The sequence below is a fragment of the Mastigoproctus giganteus genome, chromosome 1, assembly GCF_048544385.1.
Source record: "Mastigoproctus giganteus isolate SK-2022 chromosome 1, ASM4854438v1, whole genome shotgun sequence".
NCBI lineage: Eukaryota > Metazoa > Arthropoda > Arachnida > Uropygi > Thelyphonidae > Mastigoproctus > Mastigoproctus giganteus.
In genome coordinates this window covers 74,602,406-74,626,355 of record NC_143575.1, presented here as the reverse complement: position 1 = coordinate 74,626,355, position 23,950 = coordinate 74,602,406, and the positions used below count along the sequence as shown (strand labels likewise).

Genomic DNA, 23,950 nt, shown 5'->3' with positions numbered 1-23,950 from the left:
ATGAAACAACAAAACCTAAGATTGTTGAAGAGCAAAAGAAAGTGCAATCTCACACACACACACACACACACACACACACACACACACACTAGCAGCATGTAAGTTGATATTTACTCGATGATGATGACAACGATGACACAATGTTAGAATTACATGCAAGTGATACCATGGAAACAGGATGCCAAACTTGTCCCAGATGAGACAAATTAAAGCAAGACCAGCAGAAGCACCCCATTCACTTCTGATGCTGATGCACCATAAAACCCCTAAACAATCAAACTATTCACAAAAAACAGTCAAATCAATCTTCCTTAACCAAGCCAAATAATGAATAAAATCATACAAAACTGAACTGCAGAGTAATTTTGATGACTTGGTGATTTACTTATTCAAATTAATCCAGTGCTTGCAGGAAACCTCTATTGCCACATTTTTCTCTTGTATTCCTGAATTACTGTGTATAGGCATAGGCAAAATAGGGATTGTGAGGCTCCTGCTTGCAGAGGGATTGCAATCTAGTGAAATCTACCATACCGTCCAGATATATTCAACTACAAACCTTAGACACTGTAGCAGTTTGCATTGCAAATAGGAATAATGATAACCATTGCTTCCATTTATATTCCACTGACTTATTCTTGCCTTCAGACTGAATTTGGCAATCTTAACACACAGCTCCCACCTTCATCTATTTGCTCAGTGAGTTCAGTGATTGCCATCTGTTGTGAGATCTTATCATGATTACGACTGTCCAACTCATGTTCAACTGCCTTTGATTATTATCTTAGCCATAGACTTATCCATCTGCTCAGCATCCATTTTCCTATCATCTGTTCAATTCAAATGCAGGTCATCTGACATTGGAATTTTAACTAAGCAGACAGGAATAATTATTCCTCTTGTGTCTTACTCAACCTTGATTTTGGACTTTTTAGGTCCAAAATCAAAACATACCAAGAGAATCCAGTGGGGTTCTCTACTGCATGCAGCCCTATTTGTGATACAGGTGAATAGCATGACAAAGAATCTTCCAAAAACCATTGAAGTTTATATGTATGCAGACAACCTAACCATCCCCTATTATTCACAGAGCAGGAGTACCATCAAAAGACAGCTCCAAATTGCTACAGACAGAATAAAATCCTGGACCTTACAACAGTGGCTACCATCTATCTGAACAGAAATCCACCATCATTCTTCAGCAAACTATGTTCACTCCATCCTGATCCTGAACAATGTATCGATTGCAGTTTGCCATACTGTTTAGTTTCTAGGCCTGATACTAGTCAGGAAATCAAACTTTCAGGGCTCATGTAACTTATCTTTGAACTATCTGCTTAAAGAAATTTAATGTACTCTGATCTGTCTCTTCCGTGTCATTGGGTGCTGATTGATACACCCGGCTTCATCTTTGTAGGGCTCTGATCAGGTTGCACTTACACTATGGATCTCCAGTATATGACTCTGCACGAAAAAGTGATTTACAGTGAATAAACACAATTCAACACAGTGCTCTGAGAATTTCCCTAGGGACTTTCAGAACCTCCTCAGTTCACAGACTTTACACTGAAGCCCATATGCCTCCTCAGGAAAATGTTACCCTTGCAGTATGCTTAAAATCCTCATTTTTCCTTGCATACTAATTGAATATGCTTGTATAATACCAGACAGGATTTCATTTATAATAACAACCCAAATCAAAATCATATGCTCTTCTTAAAAAAACTAACTCAAGTTTGGAATATTGAAATAAGCAATATATTTCAGGACATAACACTACCAGACCAACTTTGGATCAATATCCCTGCAAATTATGAAGGCTGTTGTCGACAGTGGGAATGAATACCTTGTCTTCCTCCAATATTAACTTACAGGCTTCCAAAATCTGTACTGATGGATTGAAAACTAATACTCTGGTAGGCAGTCTTCCCTCTTTCATTCTCATTACCCGTGTCTGCATGTGGTATCTTCACTGCTGAGCTCTATGCTATCAGTAGAGCGTTGGATCAGATAACTGAACTCTTGATCGTGCCCACTTTAATATACACTGACTTTCTCAATGTTGTCTCTGCCATAAGAAGTAATACTGCCTCCTCTTTCTATATAATAAAATTCATACACTCTAGGTTACTTGCCTGCAATGAGTTCAACCAAAATGCAATATTCTGTTGAATCCTTGAAGATTCTGGCATAGCAGGAATTGAAAGAGCAAACTTTGTGGTCAAACAACCACGTACTATAATTTCACAGTCTTTTCAAGTGCTATATACCAATTATAAAGCTGTCGTCCACAAAGAATATTATGATAGTTGGTCACTGATCTGGAGCAATTATCCAGGAAACAAACTTTACCAGATAAAACTAGACCCTATGGTCCTCAGCTTCCGACAAAGGAAGAGGGAAGAAGTAATATTATTGAGACTTAAGGTTGGGAATAAATATCGCATTCACCTGCACTTCCTGATGAATGTGAACTCTCCCCAATGTGTATCTTGCCATATGCAATTACTGTTCATCATTTGTCAACACTGTCCTCACCTAACTATCCACAGAAGTACTTTTCAGTCACTTAAAAATGTACAACCAATAATGACATTTATTTCATCTTCTTGAAGGTGATGTTATTTACCTGAATCAGACTGGACTATACTGTGATCGTAATTTATACTAAAGATCCCTTTTCTTTTTAACCATTGGATAGACACAATTTGTTCCTGGCAGCCCTTATGTCATTAAACCCAAACAACAACAATGCAGTGTAGTGCCTCATTGTTGTTTGGGTTAATAGAGAAAATTGAGTGGTGACAGGGAAAAAACTGAAAAGGAGACTAGCATGGTTGCAACATAATAATTATTTCTTTTTTCCCATAAATTAAGTTACAATCAGTAATTTGGCAGGGTACACACACGTGCACACACACACACAAACTTCCAATTTCATGACACTGAATTCATTGTTTGATGAAATATAATTAGCTGGTTGAAACATTTGCATTCATCCATATTAATATTTGATAGCAAGATATGAAGGTAGAAGAAAGATTACTACTCTGTGTGAATGCAATGCAAAATATTTATTGGTTGGTGGATGCCACTTTCAAAAGTAAACAGACTGAATAGTAGCATGTGTACAGAGACCAGCAAGGAGGTTGTGAGTTCAAGCCCATATACTGTAACAAACAATGCTCAGTCCATTGTGAGCTGTGGATCCAAAAACATGGCTGCCCTTATTTCAATATGTTTACAGTCATACTAAATATGTAAACTCTTTTGGCCTTAGATATATCAAGAATAAATGAAAATTTATATTATTTTTAAACAGAAATAAAATTCAGTAAACTAAGCCAAAAATTAGTGTGGAAGTGAAAGACTACTTTACATTATGACCTTCATCAATGGATTTAGTGTTTTTTTTTTTTTTAAAGAAGAACATTGTAGAATATACTTCTTGTAACTAGATCTGGCATTAGCAGCAAACAGAGTGGAAAAGAAGATCCTGATAGGTTTGCAAGTACTGCAAACTTCAGGTAATCAGTGAATTTCCATTTTCAAGAGTTATAGGTTCGGGAGAGGCTGTTGAGGCCACAAGAGAAAGTTGCAGTTGGCTGATTAGTTGTGGCTTGTCTGTTTTAAATATGTTGAGATCCATGTTGGATGACAGAGGAACGAATGTTGATGGATGGAGCTTAGTTCATTGGTTGGCATCTGTCTGGCAAGTCTGTTTTGGATGCTTTGGGACCTTTCAGTTCTGGCTGAGGTAACCCTTAAGAGGGAAGGAAAGCCTAGAGTGTATAGAGGCTGAGCTATCTTATGGAATAACAGCTGAGGTTGGGAAAGAGGGCAAACTTCCCCAACCTCAGGTTGTATCTGCCAGTTTCTGTTGCCTTCAACAGTAGATTTATAGCTTAAAAAAAAACTCTTGGATTGCTTGGGCTTCGAGGAACTCTTTACAGGAGCAAGTGTGTGTATGTGATCTGAAGTATCTTAAGATTGTTGAGGTTAAAGGTATAGCATTTTGCAGATACTGTGAAATGCCACAATTACTTAACCCCCTTCCCAAGTTCACTAACTTGTCAACTGTATTATTAAAAAATGCATTCAACAGTATATGAACAATTTTCCCCATCTCACCTTCCCTTATCATCCAAAGTGGGAGAATCTTATCAAAATAGCCAAGCAGTGCAACATAAAAGTACATTTTACAGGTATTGCAAGCTTTATCATGGTAAGAGCACTCCCTTTGTTCCCCTTCACCAATCTCATTGCCCTTCTTTGAGCCTGTTCCAGTGGCTGTACATCCTTCATAAAATGAACCCTCCAGACCTGTATGTAGTACTCAATATATGGTATGACCATTGCCATATACAGTAGGATAATCACCTCCTTATCTTTACTAGCAAAATTCCCATATATCATTAACAAAACCCCACAAGCTGTCCTGGCAGCCTGTCTGCACTGCACAGAGAACTTCATATCTGACTGCACAATTATCCCCAGGTCTTTTTATTCTCCACTACGCTGAGTGTAGTGCCACACAGTTGGTATGTTACTCTGAGGTTACAGCTACCCATATATGGCACTTTGCATTTGTCAAGGGTAAACTTCAGTTGCCATTTTTCAGCCCATCTGCCTAATTTTTTTAGATCCTGTTGCAGTAGCATACCATCATTACTGTTATTAACTACCCTGCCAACCTTTGTATCACCTGCAAACTTAGACATTAACCCGATATGCCTTCATCAGTATCATTAATAAATATAGAAAACAATAATGGATGCAGCACCAAACCCTGTGAGAACATTAGTCCATGAAGAGCAGTGTCCATTGGTAACCACTCTCCCACACCTTTATCTGTAGCAGTAACTTGCCCTTAATGCCACACCGCCCCAATTTGTGTAGCAGTCTTTTGTGTAATGGTATTAAATGCTTTTTACTAAAATCCTAGTATATGGTATCAAAATATTTTTTTGCATCCAGTTTCTTTGTGATTGTATTATAGTATATATAGTATCCAATCAAATTGTTCAAACAAGATTTCCCCTTAACAAACCCATACTGTGCATAAAGTATAACTGCAGTCCTGTCTAGGTGGTCCTCCATTAATTCTTTAACCAGTGACACCATTATTTTCCCTGGAACAGAAGTTAAGATAATAGGTGTGTAATTAGTTGTATCACCCTTTGATCCATCTTTGTGAATTGCAGATATATTTGCACATATCCAGTCTGCAATGACTTCCCCTGAATCTAAAGATGCTCTTATAACTATGGTTAAGGGTTTTCTTATTTCCTTTGTTGCATCCCTTAATATAATTGGATAGATCCCATCTACCCCAAGTGCCTTTTTGCCTTTTTTAACTTCAGCAATTTCTCTTCCACTTTCCTCTCAGTTATTGCAAAATCATTTAGTTTGATAAACTTCTGGCATACACTTCTCACATGCTTCTTGATTAGACCTGGGTTCGAGCCCGTCACCACCAAATACGGAGGATGCAGAAAGGTCAAGGAATGACCACTGCATTTCCGGAGCAATATGGCCTTAGTTGCTAATGCTCCTAAAAAACAAACAAACAAGCATACACTTCTCTAAAGAATTCCTCATGTGTGAATGTAGATGCAAAATTCTTATTCAGTTTGTCTGCAACCTGAGCAGGATCATCAATAGTTGTACCATCAAGTCAATTAGACCAGTGTGATTCATCCCCTTCTTTCTAGTGTTCATGTAAGTAAAGAAGTCTTTGCTCTGTTTTCTTTGCATTCTTCTTTGCATCATTCATTCAAATTATGAGCAGTCTTTGGCTTGGCTTGCATAACCTCCTTTCTGACTTGATTACAGACTAGTTTATATATACCATAGGCTTCTGTATCACCTGATAATTTATATGCAACCCATGCATTTTTATTCTCTGCCATGTGTCTCATTAGTTCATCTGACATCGATTTAGGTCTAAGCCTTGAATGGTATTTCTTAATTGGTACAAAAAAGCCTAATAGCTTCTATAATTATTTCCTTGAATGCTTCCCATTTCGAATTTGTTGTTGGTGACATCATTAGTTGGTCCCACTGTATAGAATTCAAAAACTGCCTGAGACCACTGTAGTCTCTTTTACGAAATCAAAATCTTTCCCTTTACCCTTGATGGCATTTACTTCTTTAAGTAAATCCCACATCAATATACTGTGATCACTGCCACCTAGTGGTTCTTTTATCATGCAGATTCTTTTTGCATGAATAATCACTGCTGATAATCAGATCAAGAGTATTGCCTTCTTTTTGCCTCTCTAATGTGCTACTGAAAACAGCCATCCAATAACTCCAAAAAATTCTTGCTTGTGTGAGTGACCAACCCACAAGTTCTAGTCAGTATCTGGAAAGTTAAAATCCCCCCCATTACATTCTGATTTACTGTCCCACTCTATTTCTCTGCACAGTTTTTCATTCTACTCATCAGTCATTAGAACTGTAACACACTCCTCTCATTTTTGCTTTCCCAATGTTTGTCACACCAAACTGACTCAACATTGCGCTGGCCACCCATGTTGATGATGCACTGCCTTAGACTTAATCTGCTTCATGACTAACAGCATAAACCCTTTCCTTCTATCCTCTCTGTCATTTCTGTACACATTGTACTCCCCACATTCAAATTCTGCATCCCTTGTATCCGAGTGACACCACATCTCTGATATCCCAATAGTACTGCATTTGATAACTTGACCAGACCTTCATATTAGTACCTTGAATTAATTTGAAGTTTGGGTCATTCAACACAGCCCATGTACCAGTATCAACAAAAACAAAGCAGATACACCATCCGCACCACCACTCTCATGAACTACCCTCTTCCCCAACCTCAGATGCTATCTGATAAGATACTTCAGATCCTGTTTTCTGTGACTAGTCCCAATGTCTAGGGTTCCCTCTACAGTCACAAGGAGGTCCCAAACGAACCAGTCTGCATCCATTAACATTCCCCCTCTCCACATAGATCTCAGCACATTCAGAACAGACAGGCCATAGCCAATTAGTCAACCTCAGCTTTTTCTCAGGGCCATGACAAGCTGCCCGCCACAATGCAAACCTATCAGGATCTTCTTCTAATACTTCATTTGTTACTGCCAGATGTAGTTATTCACATCCCATGATATTCTTCCTTTTTTTTTTTTTATAATCTAAATCTGCTCTTGAAGGTTATAATGTGCAGTTCTTTTCTCCCTTATATTTGGTTGGCATTACTTTGTTATTTTAATCTTTTTTTTTCTATTTAGTTTGCTTCTATTCAGTTTTTTTTACTTTGGAAAATGGCATATGATGTTCAATAAATATTTTGCATTAATTCACACAGTTGTGCTATTTCTCATATTTATAATAGATTGCCCTTCTACTCCTAGTTCAATAACTAGCACTAGGATTTCAATAGCCCCCTTTTTTTACAAAAATGTTTTTTTATAAGTTTAAAATGTATGAATTTTATTATTTATCTGTTTTTGAGTCAGTTTTTATTCATTCATTACATTATCTTTTATGCTAATTTGCTTCAAGTTTTTATGCATTTCTGTGCTTCTTATAGTACATTAGTAATTATTGGTAATAATACAGATTTGTGAAGGTGTATTATTGAATTTGTAAGATTCTCATGACTGTTTCTTCTATTTCTAACTTCTCAAACTTTGAAATCTTATATTCTTTTTAATACACTTGTTTTTCTCCTCTCTTAAAAAAATTTTTTTAAAATTTAGATGTACTTTAATGAAGCTGATTATTCATATTTTTATTTGCAATTTTTTTATAATGATCCTTAGAAAGCAGAATCTGAGGTTGTAAAGCTTCAAAATGGCTTAAATGATATACGCCAAATGTCCATAAAGCTGGCAGAACATTTTTGTGAAGATGAAACAAAATTTAAAATAGAAGAATGCATGCATTTGTTTAACAATTTTTGTGAGAAAGTAAAGATAGCACGTAAAGTAAGTATTACTTTTCCATGTAATCAACTTATTTCACTAAATGAACCAATTTGAAAGTGCAAAGTGGAATGCTCATATATAGAAAACTCAATAAATGCCATTTGCATGTTTTCTCAGCTATTGCTTATTGAATTTAACCCCTAATGGACAGATTTTTTAAATTTTATACAGTTGAAGTCTAAATAATGACTCCCCAGGGGAATGAGAAAAACGGTTGTTATGTTGGAAGAACATTATATCGATCGTTCATAAAATCAGCACCAAAATAAGTAAAAGTTTGAACATTTAATGTAATTCTACTAATACAATATAGTATAATTTTATTTATAACATATACTGCAGTATTAAACAAGAAAATTATGATTGTAAATTTTGCATTGATTGTAGAGTACAGTAAGATTACAATTAAATTGTAAATTTCACTATATAGGCTACATACCTAACAAGAAATTGTTTCTTGCTTTAAAGTAATCTATCAAATCACACTGTTCAATGGTAAAGCATGTTTTAAAAGAGAATTATAAAGGTGCATGATAGCAGTTATTTCACTTTTGCACACCTTCATAATTCTCTTTAGGCTGCATTTGAAAAAAATCTACATACAAGTTCTAATCCTTGATGAGCATTTTTCACTGAAACTTCATTTTCATCCACAGTAGGTTCCTCATCTTCAGTCTACAAATTTCAGAAGGTTCTATTACATCTGCAATGAATTCCTCTTTATTCATGCATATCCTGAAACATTCAATGTCTGCCTCCACTTCTGCATAATGTTGAAGTTTAAATGTTCCTGTAAATTCAGGTGTGACGCACATGCTAAAATCTTTCTTCCTTATTATCAGACTGTTCTTTGCAATTAATAGAGGAAGAAGCATGCAAAACTTCACACATTGCATCATTCAAGGTAATAAATCGAGCACGTTTGAAGCAGTTGGCAATCACTTTTTCATTAACTTTATCCTATGCTGAAACATAAATACAATGCCTGCAGGATGTTGATTTCACATTGAATTTTTCTTTCAAGATATAGCACAATTTTGTTTAATAGCATTCTTCAGTAGTTTTTCTTAAAATGCTGGATTACACCTTGATCAAGTGGCTGAAGAACTGATGTCATATTTGGTGGTAGGTACTCGACAGTGATTGGATGTAGGTAATTTACTTGACAGTGAAGGATGTAGTTATCCAAACAGCAATTTTCTATTCATCCCACTCATCTTGCAATCTAAGTTTCTGATCCATTCTTCATAAATTTGTGATGTCATCCACACCTTTTGGTTTGCTCTATTCATAGTCAGTCTTCAAAGAATGTCTTCAACCCTTGTTACTTTAAGGGTTTGAATGTTTTCAAACCCTTAAAGTAACAAGGCTTATGGGCTTTCCCAATGATTAAAAGAGGAAGCTTGTCTGTGCCAGACTTGTTTACTGCTAGGAGAACAGTAATCCATTGTTTGGCCTTTTTTCACCACTACATTTCTCACCTTTAAATGTAAGTGTTTTATCTAGTAGCAATTTTAAAAAAAGAGTCCAGTTTCATCAGCATTGAAGATGTCATATGTCAGCAAAACATTTTAGCATCGATGTCCACAGCTACACTTTTTTGAAAGCCAGGCCATGATGAGTCTTAAATTTCTAGAAACCATTCATCTGAAATTTTAAATTCTTCCTTATTAGTGTGCATCTACAGGAACGTTTTTTGCAACATCTCATCAGTAACCATTCCAAAAGTACCTTTTCAAGATCCGGATACTTTGCCTTTCATGCTCAAATCCTACCCATTGTAGCAGATTTCTTTAAACTTTTGATCATTTTCCAATCTTTCAGAATAGTGAGCAAAGTACTCTTAGGAATTCTATTAGAATGCACTCCATTATCTACAGCTAACTAATGAAATTAACTTCCAGCCAATGTTAATTTCATCACTGCAAGAAAAAAGTATGGGAAATCTTAACAAATGATTTCTCATGGTCAGGCTGCAAGCTCGTCAATTACTTCAGTTACCCCCAGGGGCTCACATCTGGTGAGTATGGGCTTGGCAAACCCAGGGTCCTGAGCTGGATATCATCATTCTTCTCTTTCTTGCTTTCTTGGTGATTCCCTTCTACTTCTCTCTCTCTCTCTCTCTCTCAGGTTAATGCTGGAAATTTTTTTTTTTTTTTTTTTTGGCTGGTGCAGCATAAGCCTCAGGCTTTCTTGCACCATATGGCTAATAATAATAATATATTTGAAGTGTTCTGTCATTTTTAAACTTGAATATTGTAATAAAAAAATTTAAAATTCATATTAAGAAGTAGAAATTTATATCGTTATAGAGAAATCGTTTTATTTTCAATGTCTAATTTCAAATTATACTGAATGAAAAATAGCATTGGGTTAATGAGAAATTGGCCGGGACCAACCACATAGGATGTTATAACATGTTGGAATGTTAAAAAAAAGGTTGCTATAAAGAGCTTCAACTGTATATATCAGATAAACTAATGAAAATACTGTGCCATGTGTAGTAATTACTCATTTGATTGCCAAAACAATATTTGCAACAAAGTGTGCTATAGTATTGTATATTTGATATTTTATCTTTTTTTCTGAAAGTAACATTTCAAGATTGGCACTTTTGACAGAGTACACGGTACTAACCATAGTGCACGGTATTATGGTTAGTACTGTATACTAGCCATAATTTTATATCCAGGGGCATTCATTCAAGAAGTTATTGGCAAACAAAAATTATTTTCATGTTGTACAGTTGAATGTCAGTATAACAAAATCATGCAGATGGCCAAAATATATTTGTTATAACGAAATTTTTTTATGATGAAAGGCAATAAAAAATATCAGAATGATAGTTGTATATTACAAAATAAGTATAACAAAAGAAACTTCCTTATTAAGTGCAATTTTTTATATTTTTTAATGAAAAATTTAAAAATGTGTTTTTTTACACTTTTTAATTCCAAAAAAACAATTTTGGTAATTCTGCTGGAAAAAAGAAAAATAAACATGAAATACAGTTTCACCTCATCTATCAGCACATTTCATGAATTATGTAACTTTACATTAAAATCTCCCCTATCACTTCTAAAATGATTTAAGAATTTAAAGAAAGTAAAACCAATCAAAAAACCACTATTCTCAAACAGTCAATTAACTTCTTAGTTAGTAAATTGTTATAGGAAAGGGCAAAAAGTGTACATTGTATTGTCGAAGGATTTTTTTTTTACAAATTTTATTATAATGATTATATATACAGGGTCATCAAACAAGTGTCAGTGATTTCCCTTTTAATTATCTTTGGAAATATTTGATTGATTGCTGTGATTATAGTGATCATAGCAGCAAACAGTGTGGTAACTCACTAACTTTTATTTGACACCTCAACAATGCCCTTGGCTGCACCACGAGTGTGTGGAGAATGACTCCTACATGCACACCACCTCAGTCAGTCAGTAAGATGACCGTGCACAGTGTGTTGTGGTACCCTGAATTTAAATCTGTCATAATGGTGCAACATCAGTACCGACATACATCGGTATTGATGTAATAGTAATCGTGGCATATGATGCAAGAAAGAAAGCATAGCAGCTTATGTAGCATCAGCCAAAAAAAAAAAAAATTCACACAACCATTCCCTCTAAATGTTTGTCCAGTTCCTCCTTAAATTTATTTAACCTATCAACTTCCACAACGATAGATGGAAGTTTGTTCCAGCAATTAACCACCTGCTGGCTAAAGGCAAATTTCCACACGTCGATTCTACAGCTGTCTTTCCTCAATTTGAATTTATGTCCCCTTAGGTTCATAATCTGAACAAGTGGAAGAATCCCATCAGAATTCAGCGTGCTCAACCCATTTAAGGCCTTATACACCTCAATCAGATCACCTGGCAGGTGCCTGGTCTCCAGCTGCTGTAATTTGCAGAACTTGGTAAGAGGATCCCTTCATTCCCCCTCACCAATCTTGTTGCCCTTCTCTGTACATGCTCAAGCAAATCTACATCCTTCCTAAAATGAGGCCTCCAGACCTGTATGCAGTACTCAAAGTGTGGCCTGACCATTTCCTTATACAGAGGAACAATTGCCTCCTTTTCCCTGCTAGCAAAATTCCTGTATATCATTGACAAAACCCCATGACCTGCTCTAGCAGCCTGTCTGCATTGCTCAGAAAACTTCATATCTGACTGCACAATTACTCCCAGGTCTTTTTCATTTTCTACCACCCTAAGTGTAGTACCACACAGTTGGTACGTTCCTCTGGGGTTACGTTACTTCTACCCATATGCAGTACTTTGCATTTGTCAATGTTAAACTTCAGTTGCCACTTCTCAGCCCATCTTCCCAAATTTTCTAGATCCTGTTGCAGTAACACACTGCCATTGCTGTCATTAATAATCCTGCCAACCTTTGTATCATCTGCAAACTTCAACACTAAGCCTGATATACCTTCATCAGTATCATTGATAAATATACAAAACAACAGTGGACCCAACACCGAACCCTGTGGGACTCCACTAATAACATTAGTCCACCAAGAGCAGTGCCCATTGATTACCATCCTGTGTCTTCTCCCACTCAACCATCCTTTTATCCATTGTAGCCATTTACCCTTAATACCATTCTGCTCCAATTTGCACAGTAGTCTTCCATGCGCAACAGTTTCAAAAGCTTTCCTGAAATCCAAGTATATGATATCAAAACTAATTTTTGCATCCAGTTCCTTTCTAACCACATCATAATATCCAATCAAATTTGTCAGACAAGACTTTTCCTTAACAAACCCATGCTGTGTCTTAACTATTACTGCAGACTTGTTTAGATGATCCTGCAATGCATCTTTAACCAGTGACTCCATTATTTTACCCGGAACAGAAGTTAAACTAACTGGTCTGTAATTACTCATGTCACACTTTGTGAATTGTAACTCTACTACCAACACGTATGTCGGTAGTAGAGTTGCCACACTGTTTGCTGCTACAATCACAGCAATCGATCAAATATTTCTGAAGATGAAAATCACAGGAAATCACAGACACCTTTTTCGATGATCCTGTATATATATATGTGTGTGTGTGTGTGTGTGTGTGTGTGTGTGTGTGTGTGTGTGTGTGTGTGTGTGTGTGTGTGTTTATACATATATACAGGGAATGGGAAATTATTTTATTTTACTGAATATATCATTACTCTTGTATTCATTACACTGACATTTTATGATATTACTCAAACAATCTAAAAACTCTAACTCTGATTAAAAAGTTCTATCAGATAAAGCCTGTAATCCGACACTGGCAGTCTAGTCTGCGCAGGAACTGCAAAGAGGAAGTTGTTCTAGCTCGTCTCCGCATAGGACACAGTCATCTTACACATGCTTTTCTGCTGAGGGCAGATGACTGTCCTATGTGCGAGAACTGCGGCACCATTTTAACTATTCATCACATTTTAACCATGTGCCCACGTTTTAGACACGAACGTGATTTATATTTTACCGTTTTTAGTCATCTGGCTGAGCCTTATACACTCAGTCAGATTTTATCCGACAATGACCATGTGTCTGCTGTTTTTAGCTTTTTAAAATCAATAAACGTATTTGCTCATATATAAAATCTACATTTTATTGTGATTTTTTTTATTGATTTATCTTTTATACCTTTTATACATTTGTTATTATATATTTTGACCTGGTGAACTAACTGATTAGGTCACTAAAAGTTTAAAACTTTTTATATATGACCTTGGCGCATTATAGACTCATTTTATGGCGCATTTTTATATATAACCTTGGCGCATTATAGCCTTAGTTGCTAATGTGCCAATAAAATCTAAACCAACCAACCAACCAACCAATCTAATTAAAATTTAGAAAAAAATAAATTTACTTAGCTGAATAGTTTTTCCATTATGGATATGTTGTAAATTAGTATCATCAGGTTAAGACTGATTTGATCCCTGTACATTACTTATGTTCATTATTTGAATATTTCTGTATTGGTAATCTAAAAATGATCTAAGGAAGCAGGCTTATACAGAATTTAGTTTATTCAGTCTGTTTAAAGCCTTAAATACCTCAATGAGGTCTCCTCAGATGTGCCTAGTTTCAAGCCCTGCAATTTGCAGGACTGAAGTCTTTCTTTTTTGCTAAGAGTACCCTTTTGTGTCCCTGACTAATCTTATTGCTTTTCTCTGCACCAGTTCAAACAGAATCACATTCTTCCTAAAATGATGCTTCCAGACCTGTATGCAGTACTTGAATATTTCTATATTGAAGTATTCCTAGTATTCCTGGCTACTGCCAGTGGGATTAGCATCTCATTGTACCCACTGGCAAAATTCATTCAATATATGAAGTTCATGGAGTTCTGTCAATGTATGGCATTGATAGAGCTCCACGAGCTGTGCTAGCAACATGTTTATATAGGAGTAATTGTACAGTCTTTGCCGTACTGTACCCCTTGATCTTTTTCATTCTGTTGTTGTTTGGCTGATGATATATAAGGTTGCTTATATATCCTCAGCCAAAGGGAAGTGGGTGGGGGATTTACTCACTTCATTTGCCCAACCTTTATATGTATTCAAACTACTTGCCTCCACAACACTAGGCTGCCTGTTCCAACAATCAATCGCCCTCTGGCTGAAAGCATCCACAGGAAGATGGTTTCAATATGAACTATATATAGAAATTACTCTCATTTGCATTCTAGCCTAATTTAAGAACTGTATTATTCTTCTAGTGGGCACATCAGAAAAATCACAAGCTAGGTAAATTAGCATATATAATTCACCTATGATTTTTTGAGATAAATGCAAGAAATAGTTAATTTCTTTCCATTTATTCAACTATATTGAATAATGAGATCAATCCCACTATATTGAATAATATGATCAATGCATTGGAAGATGACCATTTCAGTTCTTTGTTAAAAACAAATATTTTTGAACTGGCCACCCTCTGATGAATGTTACTGATTTAAAAAAAAAAAAAAAAAAAAAAAATCAAAGAAGTTAAGGAACTTGTATGATGATCATGGGCACAATGATCATTGGTAGTTAGTATTTAATTGAGCTTATTGCTTTTGTTGATAATTGGGAAAAATGAAATATGATATTGAAATTTAAAATATTCTAGCAATATTCTACCATGATAGATGGTTTGTCTGTGTGGTGTTTTTTTTTTTTTTTTTTTTAATTTGTAGTTTTGTAACGATATTGTGCTTTATGTGTTAATAATTTTTATTAGGAAAATGAAGAGCTGCAGAAGCAAGAAGAGAGAGCTGAAAGGTTGAAGAAACAAAGAGAGATACAGGATAAAGAAAAGAAGTTAAAGAAAAGTAAGTTATTTTTCTTATTATTATGGGAAAGTTTTTTTCTGACACATTTGTACATTAGCGGTTTGCCCTCAAGATGGTTTGTGAGATATTTTAATTTCTTTGAAACAATTAAACATGAAAATAAAGCACTTAAAATATCACGATGGAAAGGACTTTGATAAAAGAACATGCCTGCACAGAATACTTTCCAGAATTCTAAGCCATATGTAGATAAGACAGCATATCATTTGAAAGAAGCAAAAATGTGTATATCCAGTGATAATATGAAAATTCAGTTTCTAAGGACACTACTTCTATGATTTGTTGCCTGTATTTGGCATCTGTGTATTGAATTTAACCACTTATTATTCCTCATTGCATAATCTTTCTAACTTCATCTTTGAGAATAAAATTAAGGAACAAATATTTTTAGTGTAAATTTTTAGGCAGTTAAGTGTGTACCTTAAGAGTATTCGTGGTTAAAACAGTCCTGTGTGTTTCCGTTTTTTGCTCTCTCCAAGTAGTAAGTGGAAAAAAATCGCACTATACAGAGTTAAACTCAGGTATAGTATATCTGTGAAGAATAGTGCTTAAAGGTTAAATTATTTTTTTTAATCTTAAATTTTTAGTGTCTGGGAAGTTTGTCATTACAACAAAGGATTTCTAAGGACTCTTTTTGAATAATTGTCATAAAAAAAAGCAAGCCTAGGTTCTATCTTCCTTTGACAGACCCAGATTTCCAAACGATGCTGTTTTCATTACCATAATTTTTCAATGTATGCCTTCCCCTTTCTCTTCTCCTCCTCCATACCTGAAATTATATCACCATGTACTTTAAAGTTCTAGTTTTCAAAAGGTTTTGTTGCCTGGCTATTCAAGCTCTAGTATGTCAACTGAAGATATGACCTAACTATCTATGGCATTTTGCAACAGGATAATCACTTCCTTGTCCCTGCTGGCAAAATTCCTATATATCATTAGCAAAAAACCCTTGAGCTGTGCTAGCAACCCATCTGCATTCCTCAGATATTTTCATGTCCAACTGCATATTTATCCCCAGGTCTTCATTCTCCACTATACTGAGTTTTGTACCATATGGTTGTTACATTATTCTGGAATTACTGTCAATTTCCATTTCTCAGCCAATCTTCCAGTATTTCTAGATGTTGCTGCAATAGCATACCCTGATTACTGTCATTAATGATCGTGCCAGTGATCATGATTGTATTATCTGTGAACTTAGACATCAAGCCTTGTATGGCTCCATCAGTATTGTTTTTTTTTTTATGAAACCTCAAACATGAAAGGTATTAGAACTGTAGTACTTATTACCGTGCATGGGTTGAAGGTTGAGAATATGAAACAAGATTTTGAAGGAAGATGAAAGAAGTATCATTAATAAATATTGCAAAACAACAATGGGCTCAGCATAGAATCCTGAAGAATTCCAGCAGTAACATTAGTCCAAGAAGAGCAGTGCCCATATAACCACACTCCATCTTCTCCCACTCAACCATCCCTTCGTCCATAGCAGTAACCTGCATATAATGCCACACTGCTCCAATTTGTACAGCAGTCTTTTATGTGGAACAGTGTCAGACTTTTCTGAAATCTAAGTATATGATGTAAAAACTTATTTGCATCCAGTTCTTTTGTTACTGTATCATAGTATCCAACCAGATTGATCATACAAGATCACCCCTTAACAAATCTATGTTGCAATTGCAGTATGACTGCATTCCTATTGTGATTTTAAATGTTTCTCACCAACCACTTATACTGAAACTGGAATTTTGAAAACTATGTGTTTACTACTATATATTTACAATTAAAATAACTTTACAACTAAAAAGGATAAAATACATAAAATATATATATATATATATATACACATTAAATAAAATACATTAAAATACCGGGTTAAGAGCGATAAAACCGACCATAGCTTTCGAAGGCTCCTGCCTTCTTCCTCAGCGGTAGCTTCCTTGTACTGCAGTGCATCTTAAGTACCAGCAGGTTTACGGTCTAAATCACGTGTTTCATCGCCATGTGTTCTATTCTCCTATGTATTGGGACCGGAAAATTCCAGTTTCTGTGTTTTATTTTATAAGTGGTTGGTGAGAAACATTTAAAATCACAATATGAATTTACCCAACCCTAGAGGCCTGTTTGAATGAGTGCATTCCTGTTTAGATGGTTCTACATTATTTCTTTAACCAGTGACCATTATTTTCCTTGGAAGAGAAGTCACGCTAACAGGTCTGTAGTTATCATGTCATCCTTTTATTACCTCTTTGTGAATTATGGATACATTTTCACATCCCAAGTCAATAGGGATCATCCCTGAATCTAAGGATGCTCTCATGGAGTAGTTAGATCCCATCCACTCCAGGTGCCGTTTTTATGTTTAGCTTCAAAAATGTCTCTTCCATTTTCCTCTGTTATCACAAAATCATTTAGTCTCCTGTTCGAAGTTGATACACTTCTGGCATCCACATCCCTAAAAAATTTCTCATTCATGAACACAGATGCAGAATATCTATTCAGTTTTTCAGCATCCTGAGCAGAATCATTAACAGTTATACCATTCATGTCTATTGGACCAATATGATTCATACCTTTCCTTTTAGTGTTTACATGAATAAAAAAGACTTTTCTGCTCATCTTTGCATTCTTTGTTGGCGACTTCTCATAATCTGCCTTAGATTGCCTAACCTGCTTTGACTTGATTGCAGACTACCTTATATCTGCTGTAGGCATCTGTGTCGTCTGTTAATTTATATGCATCTTATACATTTTTCTTTTCTGCCACGAATCTCATCACTTCATCAGACCTTGAACAGCATCTCTTAGTTAGTATAAAAAGCTTAGCAGCCTCTATAATCACTTCTCTGATGTTTCCCATTCAGAATTTTCAGTTGCAATGTCATCAATTGGTCCCATTGAATAGAATTTACAAAACTGTCTGAGACCACTGTAATCACCTTTATGAAAGCAAATGCTTTTTCTTTTGCCCTTGATGGTAGTTACATCTTTAAGTAAATTGCTCATCAATACTCTGATTGCTGTCATCTAATGGTTCTTTTATTTGCAGATTCTTAATGCATGAACAGCTGATGTTGATAAATAGATCAAGATAATTGCTTTCTCTTGTTGCCTGTCTAACATGCTGGTGTAGAAAACAGTCATCCAATAAATCCACAAGTCCTGCTACTGTGTTAGTGACCACCCATAAATTCTAGTCAATATCTGGAAAATTAAATCCCCATTACAAGACAATCTGATTAACTGACCCACTCTATATATCTATGTAATATCGGTGTAGATACACCATAGTTTACCCATAAATTTAAACGACATATGTAGTGTAAAGGCATCATTTTAATTAAATCTCATATTGTGGGTGCCTTCACAACGAGATAGTGGGTATTGCACTACTTCAAAATAACGCTTCTCTAGTAGAGAAGACTACTATTATTTATTTTCAGTGGATACCACCATCCAGACAATCGTTTCAAAGCTAGTTGGCTTCATCATCAGTGGGTGATGAAGCCAACTAGCTTCCCACAATATGAGATACAATTAAAACTATTCCTTTACACTACATATATAGTTTAAATTTATGGGTAAACTATGGTGTATCTACACCGATATTATATAGTTAATTACCTAAACCCATAAGAAATTATGCCTTGTGCATTTCATCTTCTAATAGATTATTATTTATTCACCATTTGGCATCTCTCATATTGTGGAAATAACTTCAACTGTGATGGCATGTTGCATTATCTGCCCGCCCACCGATAATGAAGTCAACAAGCTTTGAAACGATTGTCTGGGTGGTGGTATCCACTGAAAATAAATAACAGTAGTTTTCTCTACTAGAGAAGTGTTATTTATTCGAAGTAGTACAATACCAGCTATCTCGTTGTGGAGGCACCCACAATATGAGATATAATTAAAACGATGCCTTTACACTACATACATAGTTTAAATTTATGGGTAAGCTATGGTGTATCTACACCGATATTATATAGTTAATTACCTAAACCCATAAGAAATTATGCATTGTGCATTTTGCCTTCTAATACTGTATATGTCTATACAGTGTTCATTATGCTCATAACAGTCATTAAGCCTTTTCAGTGCTTAAGTTACAACAAACTGACTTAATATTGTAATGGTAACCCATGTTGACTAAATACATTACCCTTAGATATCTTTCTTTACTAAGAACATAAATTCTCCCACCTGCCTTGCCTGTCCTTTCTATACATGTTGTACTAGCTATATATTAAAATTCTGCATCTCTTATGCCTGTGACACCATGTCTTCGATAACCTTAACATGTCCACATTTGATGACTTAACCAATACTTCAAATTCATCGAATTAATTTACCATGCTCCTAGCATTTATGTGTCTCAAAGCACGCATATATACTTGTTTTCACTATTATTAACTGTAATACAGCCCATGTATATGTTTGTGCCATGAGAACTGCCAGCAGGCCTTGTAATTCCTGACACCTTGCTTTCCGGGCTGCTGCATGTTCTAATAGAAGCAGTGTATTATTCAGCGTATCTCCCTCAAGCCATCAGTTTTCTGCACCCCCCCCCCCCCCAACAATTCAAATTTCTCTTCACTACTTTAATAGTATCAGCAAGTGCTCTTGCACCACTCCTATATAATTTTATTCCATCCCTTTAAAAATAATCTCTCCTGAGAAAAGTTTTATCTCATGAGCCTTGCACGTAGTCTCTTCCTGGCCTAACAGATTGACAAGACTTTCGCTGTGTACTCCCATCTATCATGTCTGGGCAGAATTGCACATTTTCAAATTTAATCCTAACTTTTGACTTTTTCTCTAAGTTGCATCTTTAAGTAAATCCCACATCAAAACACTGTGTTACCTTGTACTTGTTAAGTAAATATTGAAATATCCTACTCTTAATATCATTAGTTCTAACATATACAACAGTACTACCTTTTGTGCTATTAAAAGATGATAGCTGCTTTATGTCAACATTTGTCCCAGACAGACATAGCCTCATCCTGTTCCACCTATCCTTTTTACAAAATATATTTTCCATTTCCTTTGACAATAGAGTCAGTTGATTTCAGTCTGCTATCGGTCCAGTAATAGATCTACTCAGTCAGCCGATGAGAAGCCAGTAAACTTTGAAGCAGGTGTCCTGGCTGTGTCCGAGATTTTTTAATGCATTGTGGATTCGCCTATTGAATAATGCCATGCAAATTAAAAAGATGTTAGCAACTTAGGCTGAACTGTGGATAATAGTTTTTGTCTGTAAGTAAATATAATACCAAGCTTAATCACTCTTTGGGGAGAACAGAAAATTCCCCATGCCTAATGCACTTCAAACTCTGCATTTAATTTCTGTTAATATTCCTCAATTCTCTATAAGAATAGTGTTGCATATTTGAGACTGGTGAAAGTTAAATACTGGCTGAAATTAATATTAATGCACTTGAGATAAATTTAATTGCATTTTTTTCTCTTTTCCTGTGTATTATATATTTTCTTAAATACTGAATTACTTCAGTTGCAGGTTCAAAGCCATCAGTAGGACATGAAGAGAATGTTTGTCTTATAGACAGACTCTTAGCCGATATCAAAAAAGGAGACTTTCAGTTAAAGAAGACAAAATTGCCCACATGACTGGGCTATAAATTAATTTGTATTTATATAACATCTGAATGTGAATGTGCTATTTTCATAAAATGCCTCCTAATTATTATTTAAAATATGATTTTAGTATAATGTGGCAATATTGCTAATATTAAATACCAATTTAATATTAGCAATATACTGAAAATTAAGGTTACTTGTAATCATCATGGTCTTTTTTATTGTTATTATTGGATGCTACTCCTTTGTTTCATTAATTATAAAGATATGTAATCTCAATTTTTAAGCTGATCATTTTTAGAGTATGTATATGTTTATAAAACAAATGCTCAAGTTCTCAATTTTGTTATATTTTCAGTGCATTATTTATATGTGAAACTTTTTTTTTTTTTTTTTTTTAAGAACAAATGCAATGCTAAATTACTATTCAAACAGATTTTATTTTTATAAAAACTGTGAACTGTTTTCTTTTCAGAGTTTATCTGTCTTCTTTTTTTTTTTCTTTTAGAGTTTTAAATTTTTATAATAAATTCAATTTAAGCAAGTAAATTTTATATTTAACTTTGATTATTGTTTGCTTTTTGCCATCTGTTGGCCTGTCATTAAAAACTTCCTTTTTTAGGCACATCTTGCAGCAATATGATTGTGCCTGCTACTGTTGCCATGTCCTTTTGTTTGTCCTTGTGCATGTAACAAGAACTGTCTGACTGAATCATTTTTTGTTTTTTGTATTGGAGGCACTTAATTGGCCAAATTCTATATGAATCCACATTATAGAATTTTAATTTCTGCTTTACAAATTGTGCCTATTTTGTTGTAAGCAATTTATTATTAATCACATTACTGTCCTTTTATTTCTTTTTAGTTGTCATTTATATATATTTTTAAAAAATTATAGAGAATTTTACAGTTAAATTTGTTGTTTCTTTCATTGGTACTTTTTAGGAATTTGTTTTATCCATTGTTTAGTTGACTTGAATATATTTTATCTATTGCATTTATTTAATTTAGAATTCTCAGCAGATTTCGATAGGATTTTATATTTTAATTTTTTACGTTCTGTTCTGTTCACTTTTCTTTCATTTTTTTCCAAACTATGAAGGGATTTCTCAAACAGAGATTAAATCACTTTTATCCCGATTTATACCGATTCTTATATATTAAATAGTGTTGTAATATAATTGATTAATTTTATATACAGTGATGCCATCCATCTAGTTTATGCCAGTTTTCTAGAATTAGTTGTTAAGAACTAATTAAGAATAAGTTGTTAAGCAATACTAATTTTAGAAAAGCAGTATTGCTGTGTCTCTAAAGAATAATCAAAATGAACTAGTTAAAAACAGGTGATGCTATTGCTTACATAACTGTCAATGGTTAGCCAATGTCACAGACATGGAATGACAGTTACTGTATCCATACAAATGGATGCTGTAACATTTATATCCATACAAATGGACAAATCCATACATAACCTTTTACAATCAAGACATACAGATATCCACTAGTATTAAATTTTGTCCCTCATCCTCCTACAGGAATGTTAATAGCTATGCTGATAGATTAAAATAACTGATTTTTGAAATAAAAGTCTAGAATAGATTTTAATTCTCAGTGCAAAGGGAAAGGAGTGGCCAAAAGTTTTACAAAATTTTATTAGTTTGTTTATTCTGATAGTTAAATAATTTCTCCTTAGAAACAAGTTTTTATTAATATATATGAAGTACTAAGTTTCTTTTTAGTACTTAACTTTCACAATCTTAATTTACAATTGGTAATAAGCATAATGTGTTTAAACAAAGTAGTAATTATGGTGTAAAGACTTATTTTAGTTTATAATCAAATCATAGATCATTCAAAAATATTTATGTAGATTTTTCTAGTTTTGTACAATCTAATAAACATTACATTTCAAGGATGCAGAGGGCAGTACTGGGATGACTTATGATTGCTTCATAACATGTGACTATGTATGTTAACATATACATAGTCCACTCTAGGACCTTGGTTTTTTTTTTTTTTTTTTTTATTATGTATTTATGTACTTTGCATAGGAATACCATTTAAAACAAGGTTGGGGAAACTGCAGGGTGGATCTTGCCTTCTACATCCTTTGATCAGATTAGCATAACTGCCATGAACTTACTCTTTATCTATCCTCCTTTTCTATCTTTTGCTCCTTACTTATCCTCCTTTTCTGTAGGAATGAACTTTTTAACTTTGTATTAGGCTGATATTGTTTTATAACAATACACTTTTTATTCTTCTTATTTCAAATTTTATGTACAGAAAAAACCCCATTGCAGTGAGCAAGATAACTTGCAAATACAAAATTCTAATGGCTATTACATTTATAAACTTTTCACCATATACCAAGCAATTATTTTAAACTTAAACTATTAATAAATATTAATTTAAAAATATATTAGCATTAGTAGTAGCATATGATGCAAGAAAGGAAGCTTATACAGCATCAGACAAAAAAAAAAAAAAAAAAAAAAAAAGAAAAGAAAACTTCCCATTTCACCTATTGATTCCCTCCAAAAGTTTATCTAATTCTTCCTTGAATTTATTTAAGCTATCAACTTCCACAATGACAGATGGTAGTGGTTCCAGCAATCAGCTACTTGCTGGCTGAAGGAAAATTTCTGCACATCTGTTCTACAACTGTCTTTCCTCAATTTGAAACTATGCCCCCTCAGGTTCTTAATCTGAGCAAGAGGAAGAATCCCATCAAAATTGAGCTTGCTCTACCTGTTCAAGGCCTTATACACCTCAATCAATCAGATCACCTTGCATGTACCTAGTCTCCAGAAGCAGAAATTGCAGAACTTAATCCTTTCTTGGTAAGAGCACCCCTTTGTTCCTCTCACCAATCTTGTTGCCCTTCTCTGTACTTGTTCTAGCAGCTCTATATCCTTCCTAAAATGAGGCCTACAGACCTGTATGCAGTACTCATGGTGTGGTGTGACCATTGCCTTATACAAAGGGATAATCACCTCCTTATCCCTGCTAGCAAAATTCCTGTATATTATTG

General features: G+C 34.6%; 1 protein-coding gene across 1 annotated transcript in view; it reads left to right on the top strand.

Moving 5' to 3' along the window:
- Positions 1-20,943, top strand: part of LOC150090892 (inverted formin-2-like) — a 203,543-nt gene extending 182,600 nt beyond the window's left edge. Inside the window, exons 12-14 of the mRNA XM_090376423.1 lie at positions 7,803-7,967; positions 15,195-15,285; positions 20,828-20,943. Coding sequence (XP_090232549.1) covers positions 7,803-7,967; positions 15,195-15,285; positions 20,828-20,943 — 372 coding nt within the window. The remainder of the gene's footprint in view (positions 1-7,802; positions 7,968-15,194; positions 15,286-20,827) is intronic.
- Positions 20,944-23,950: the final 3,007 nt, after the last annotated feature.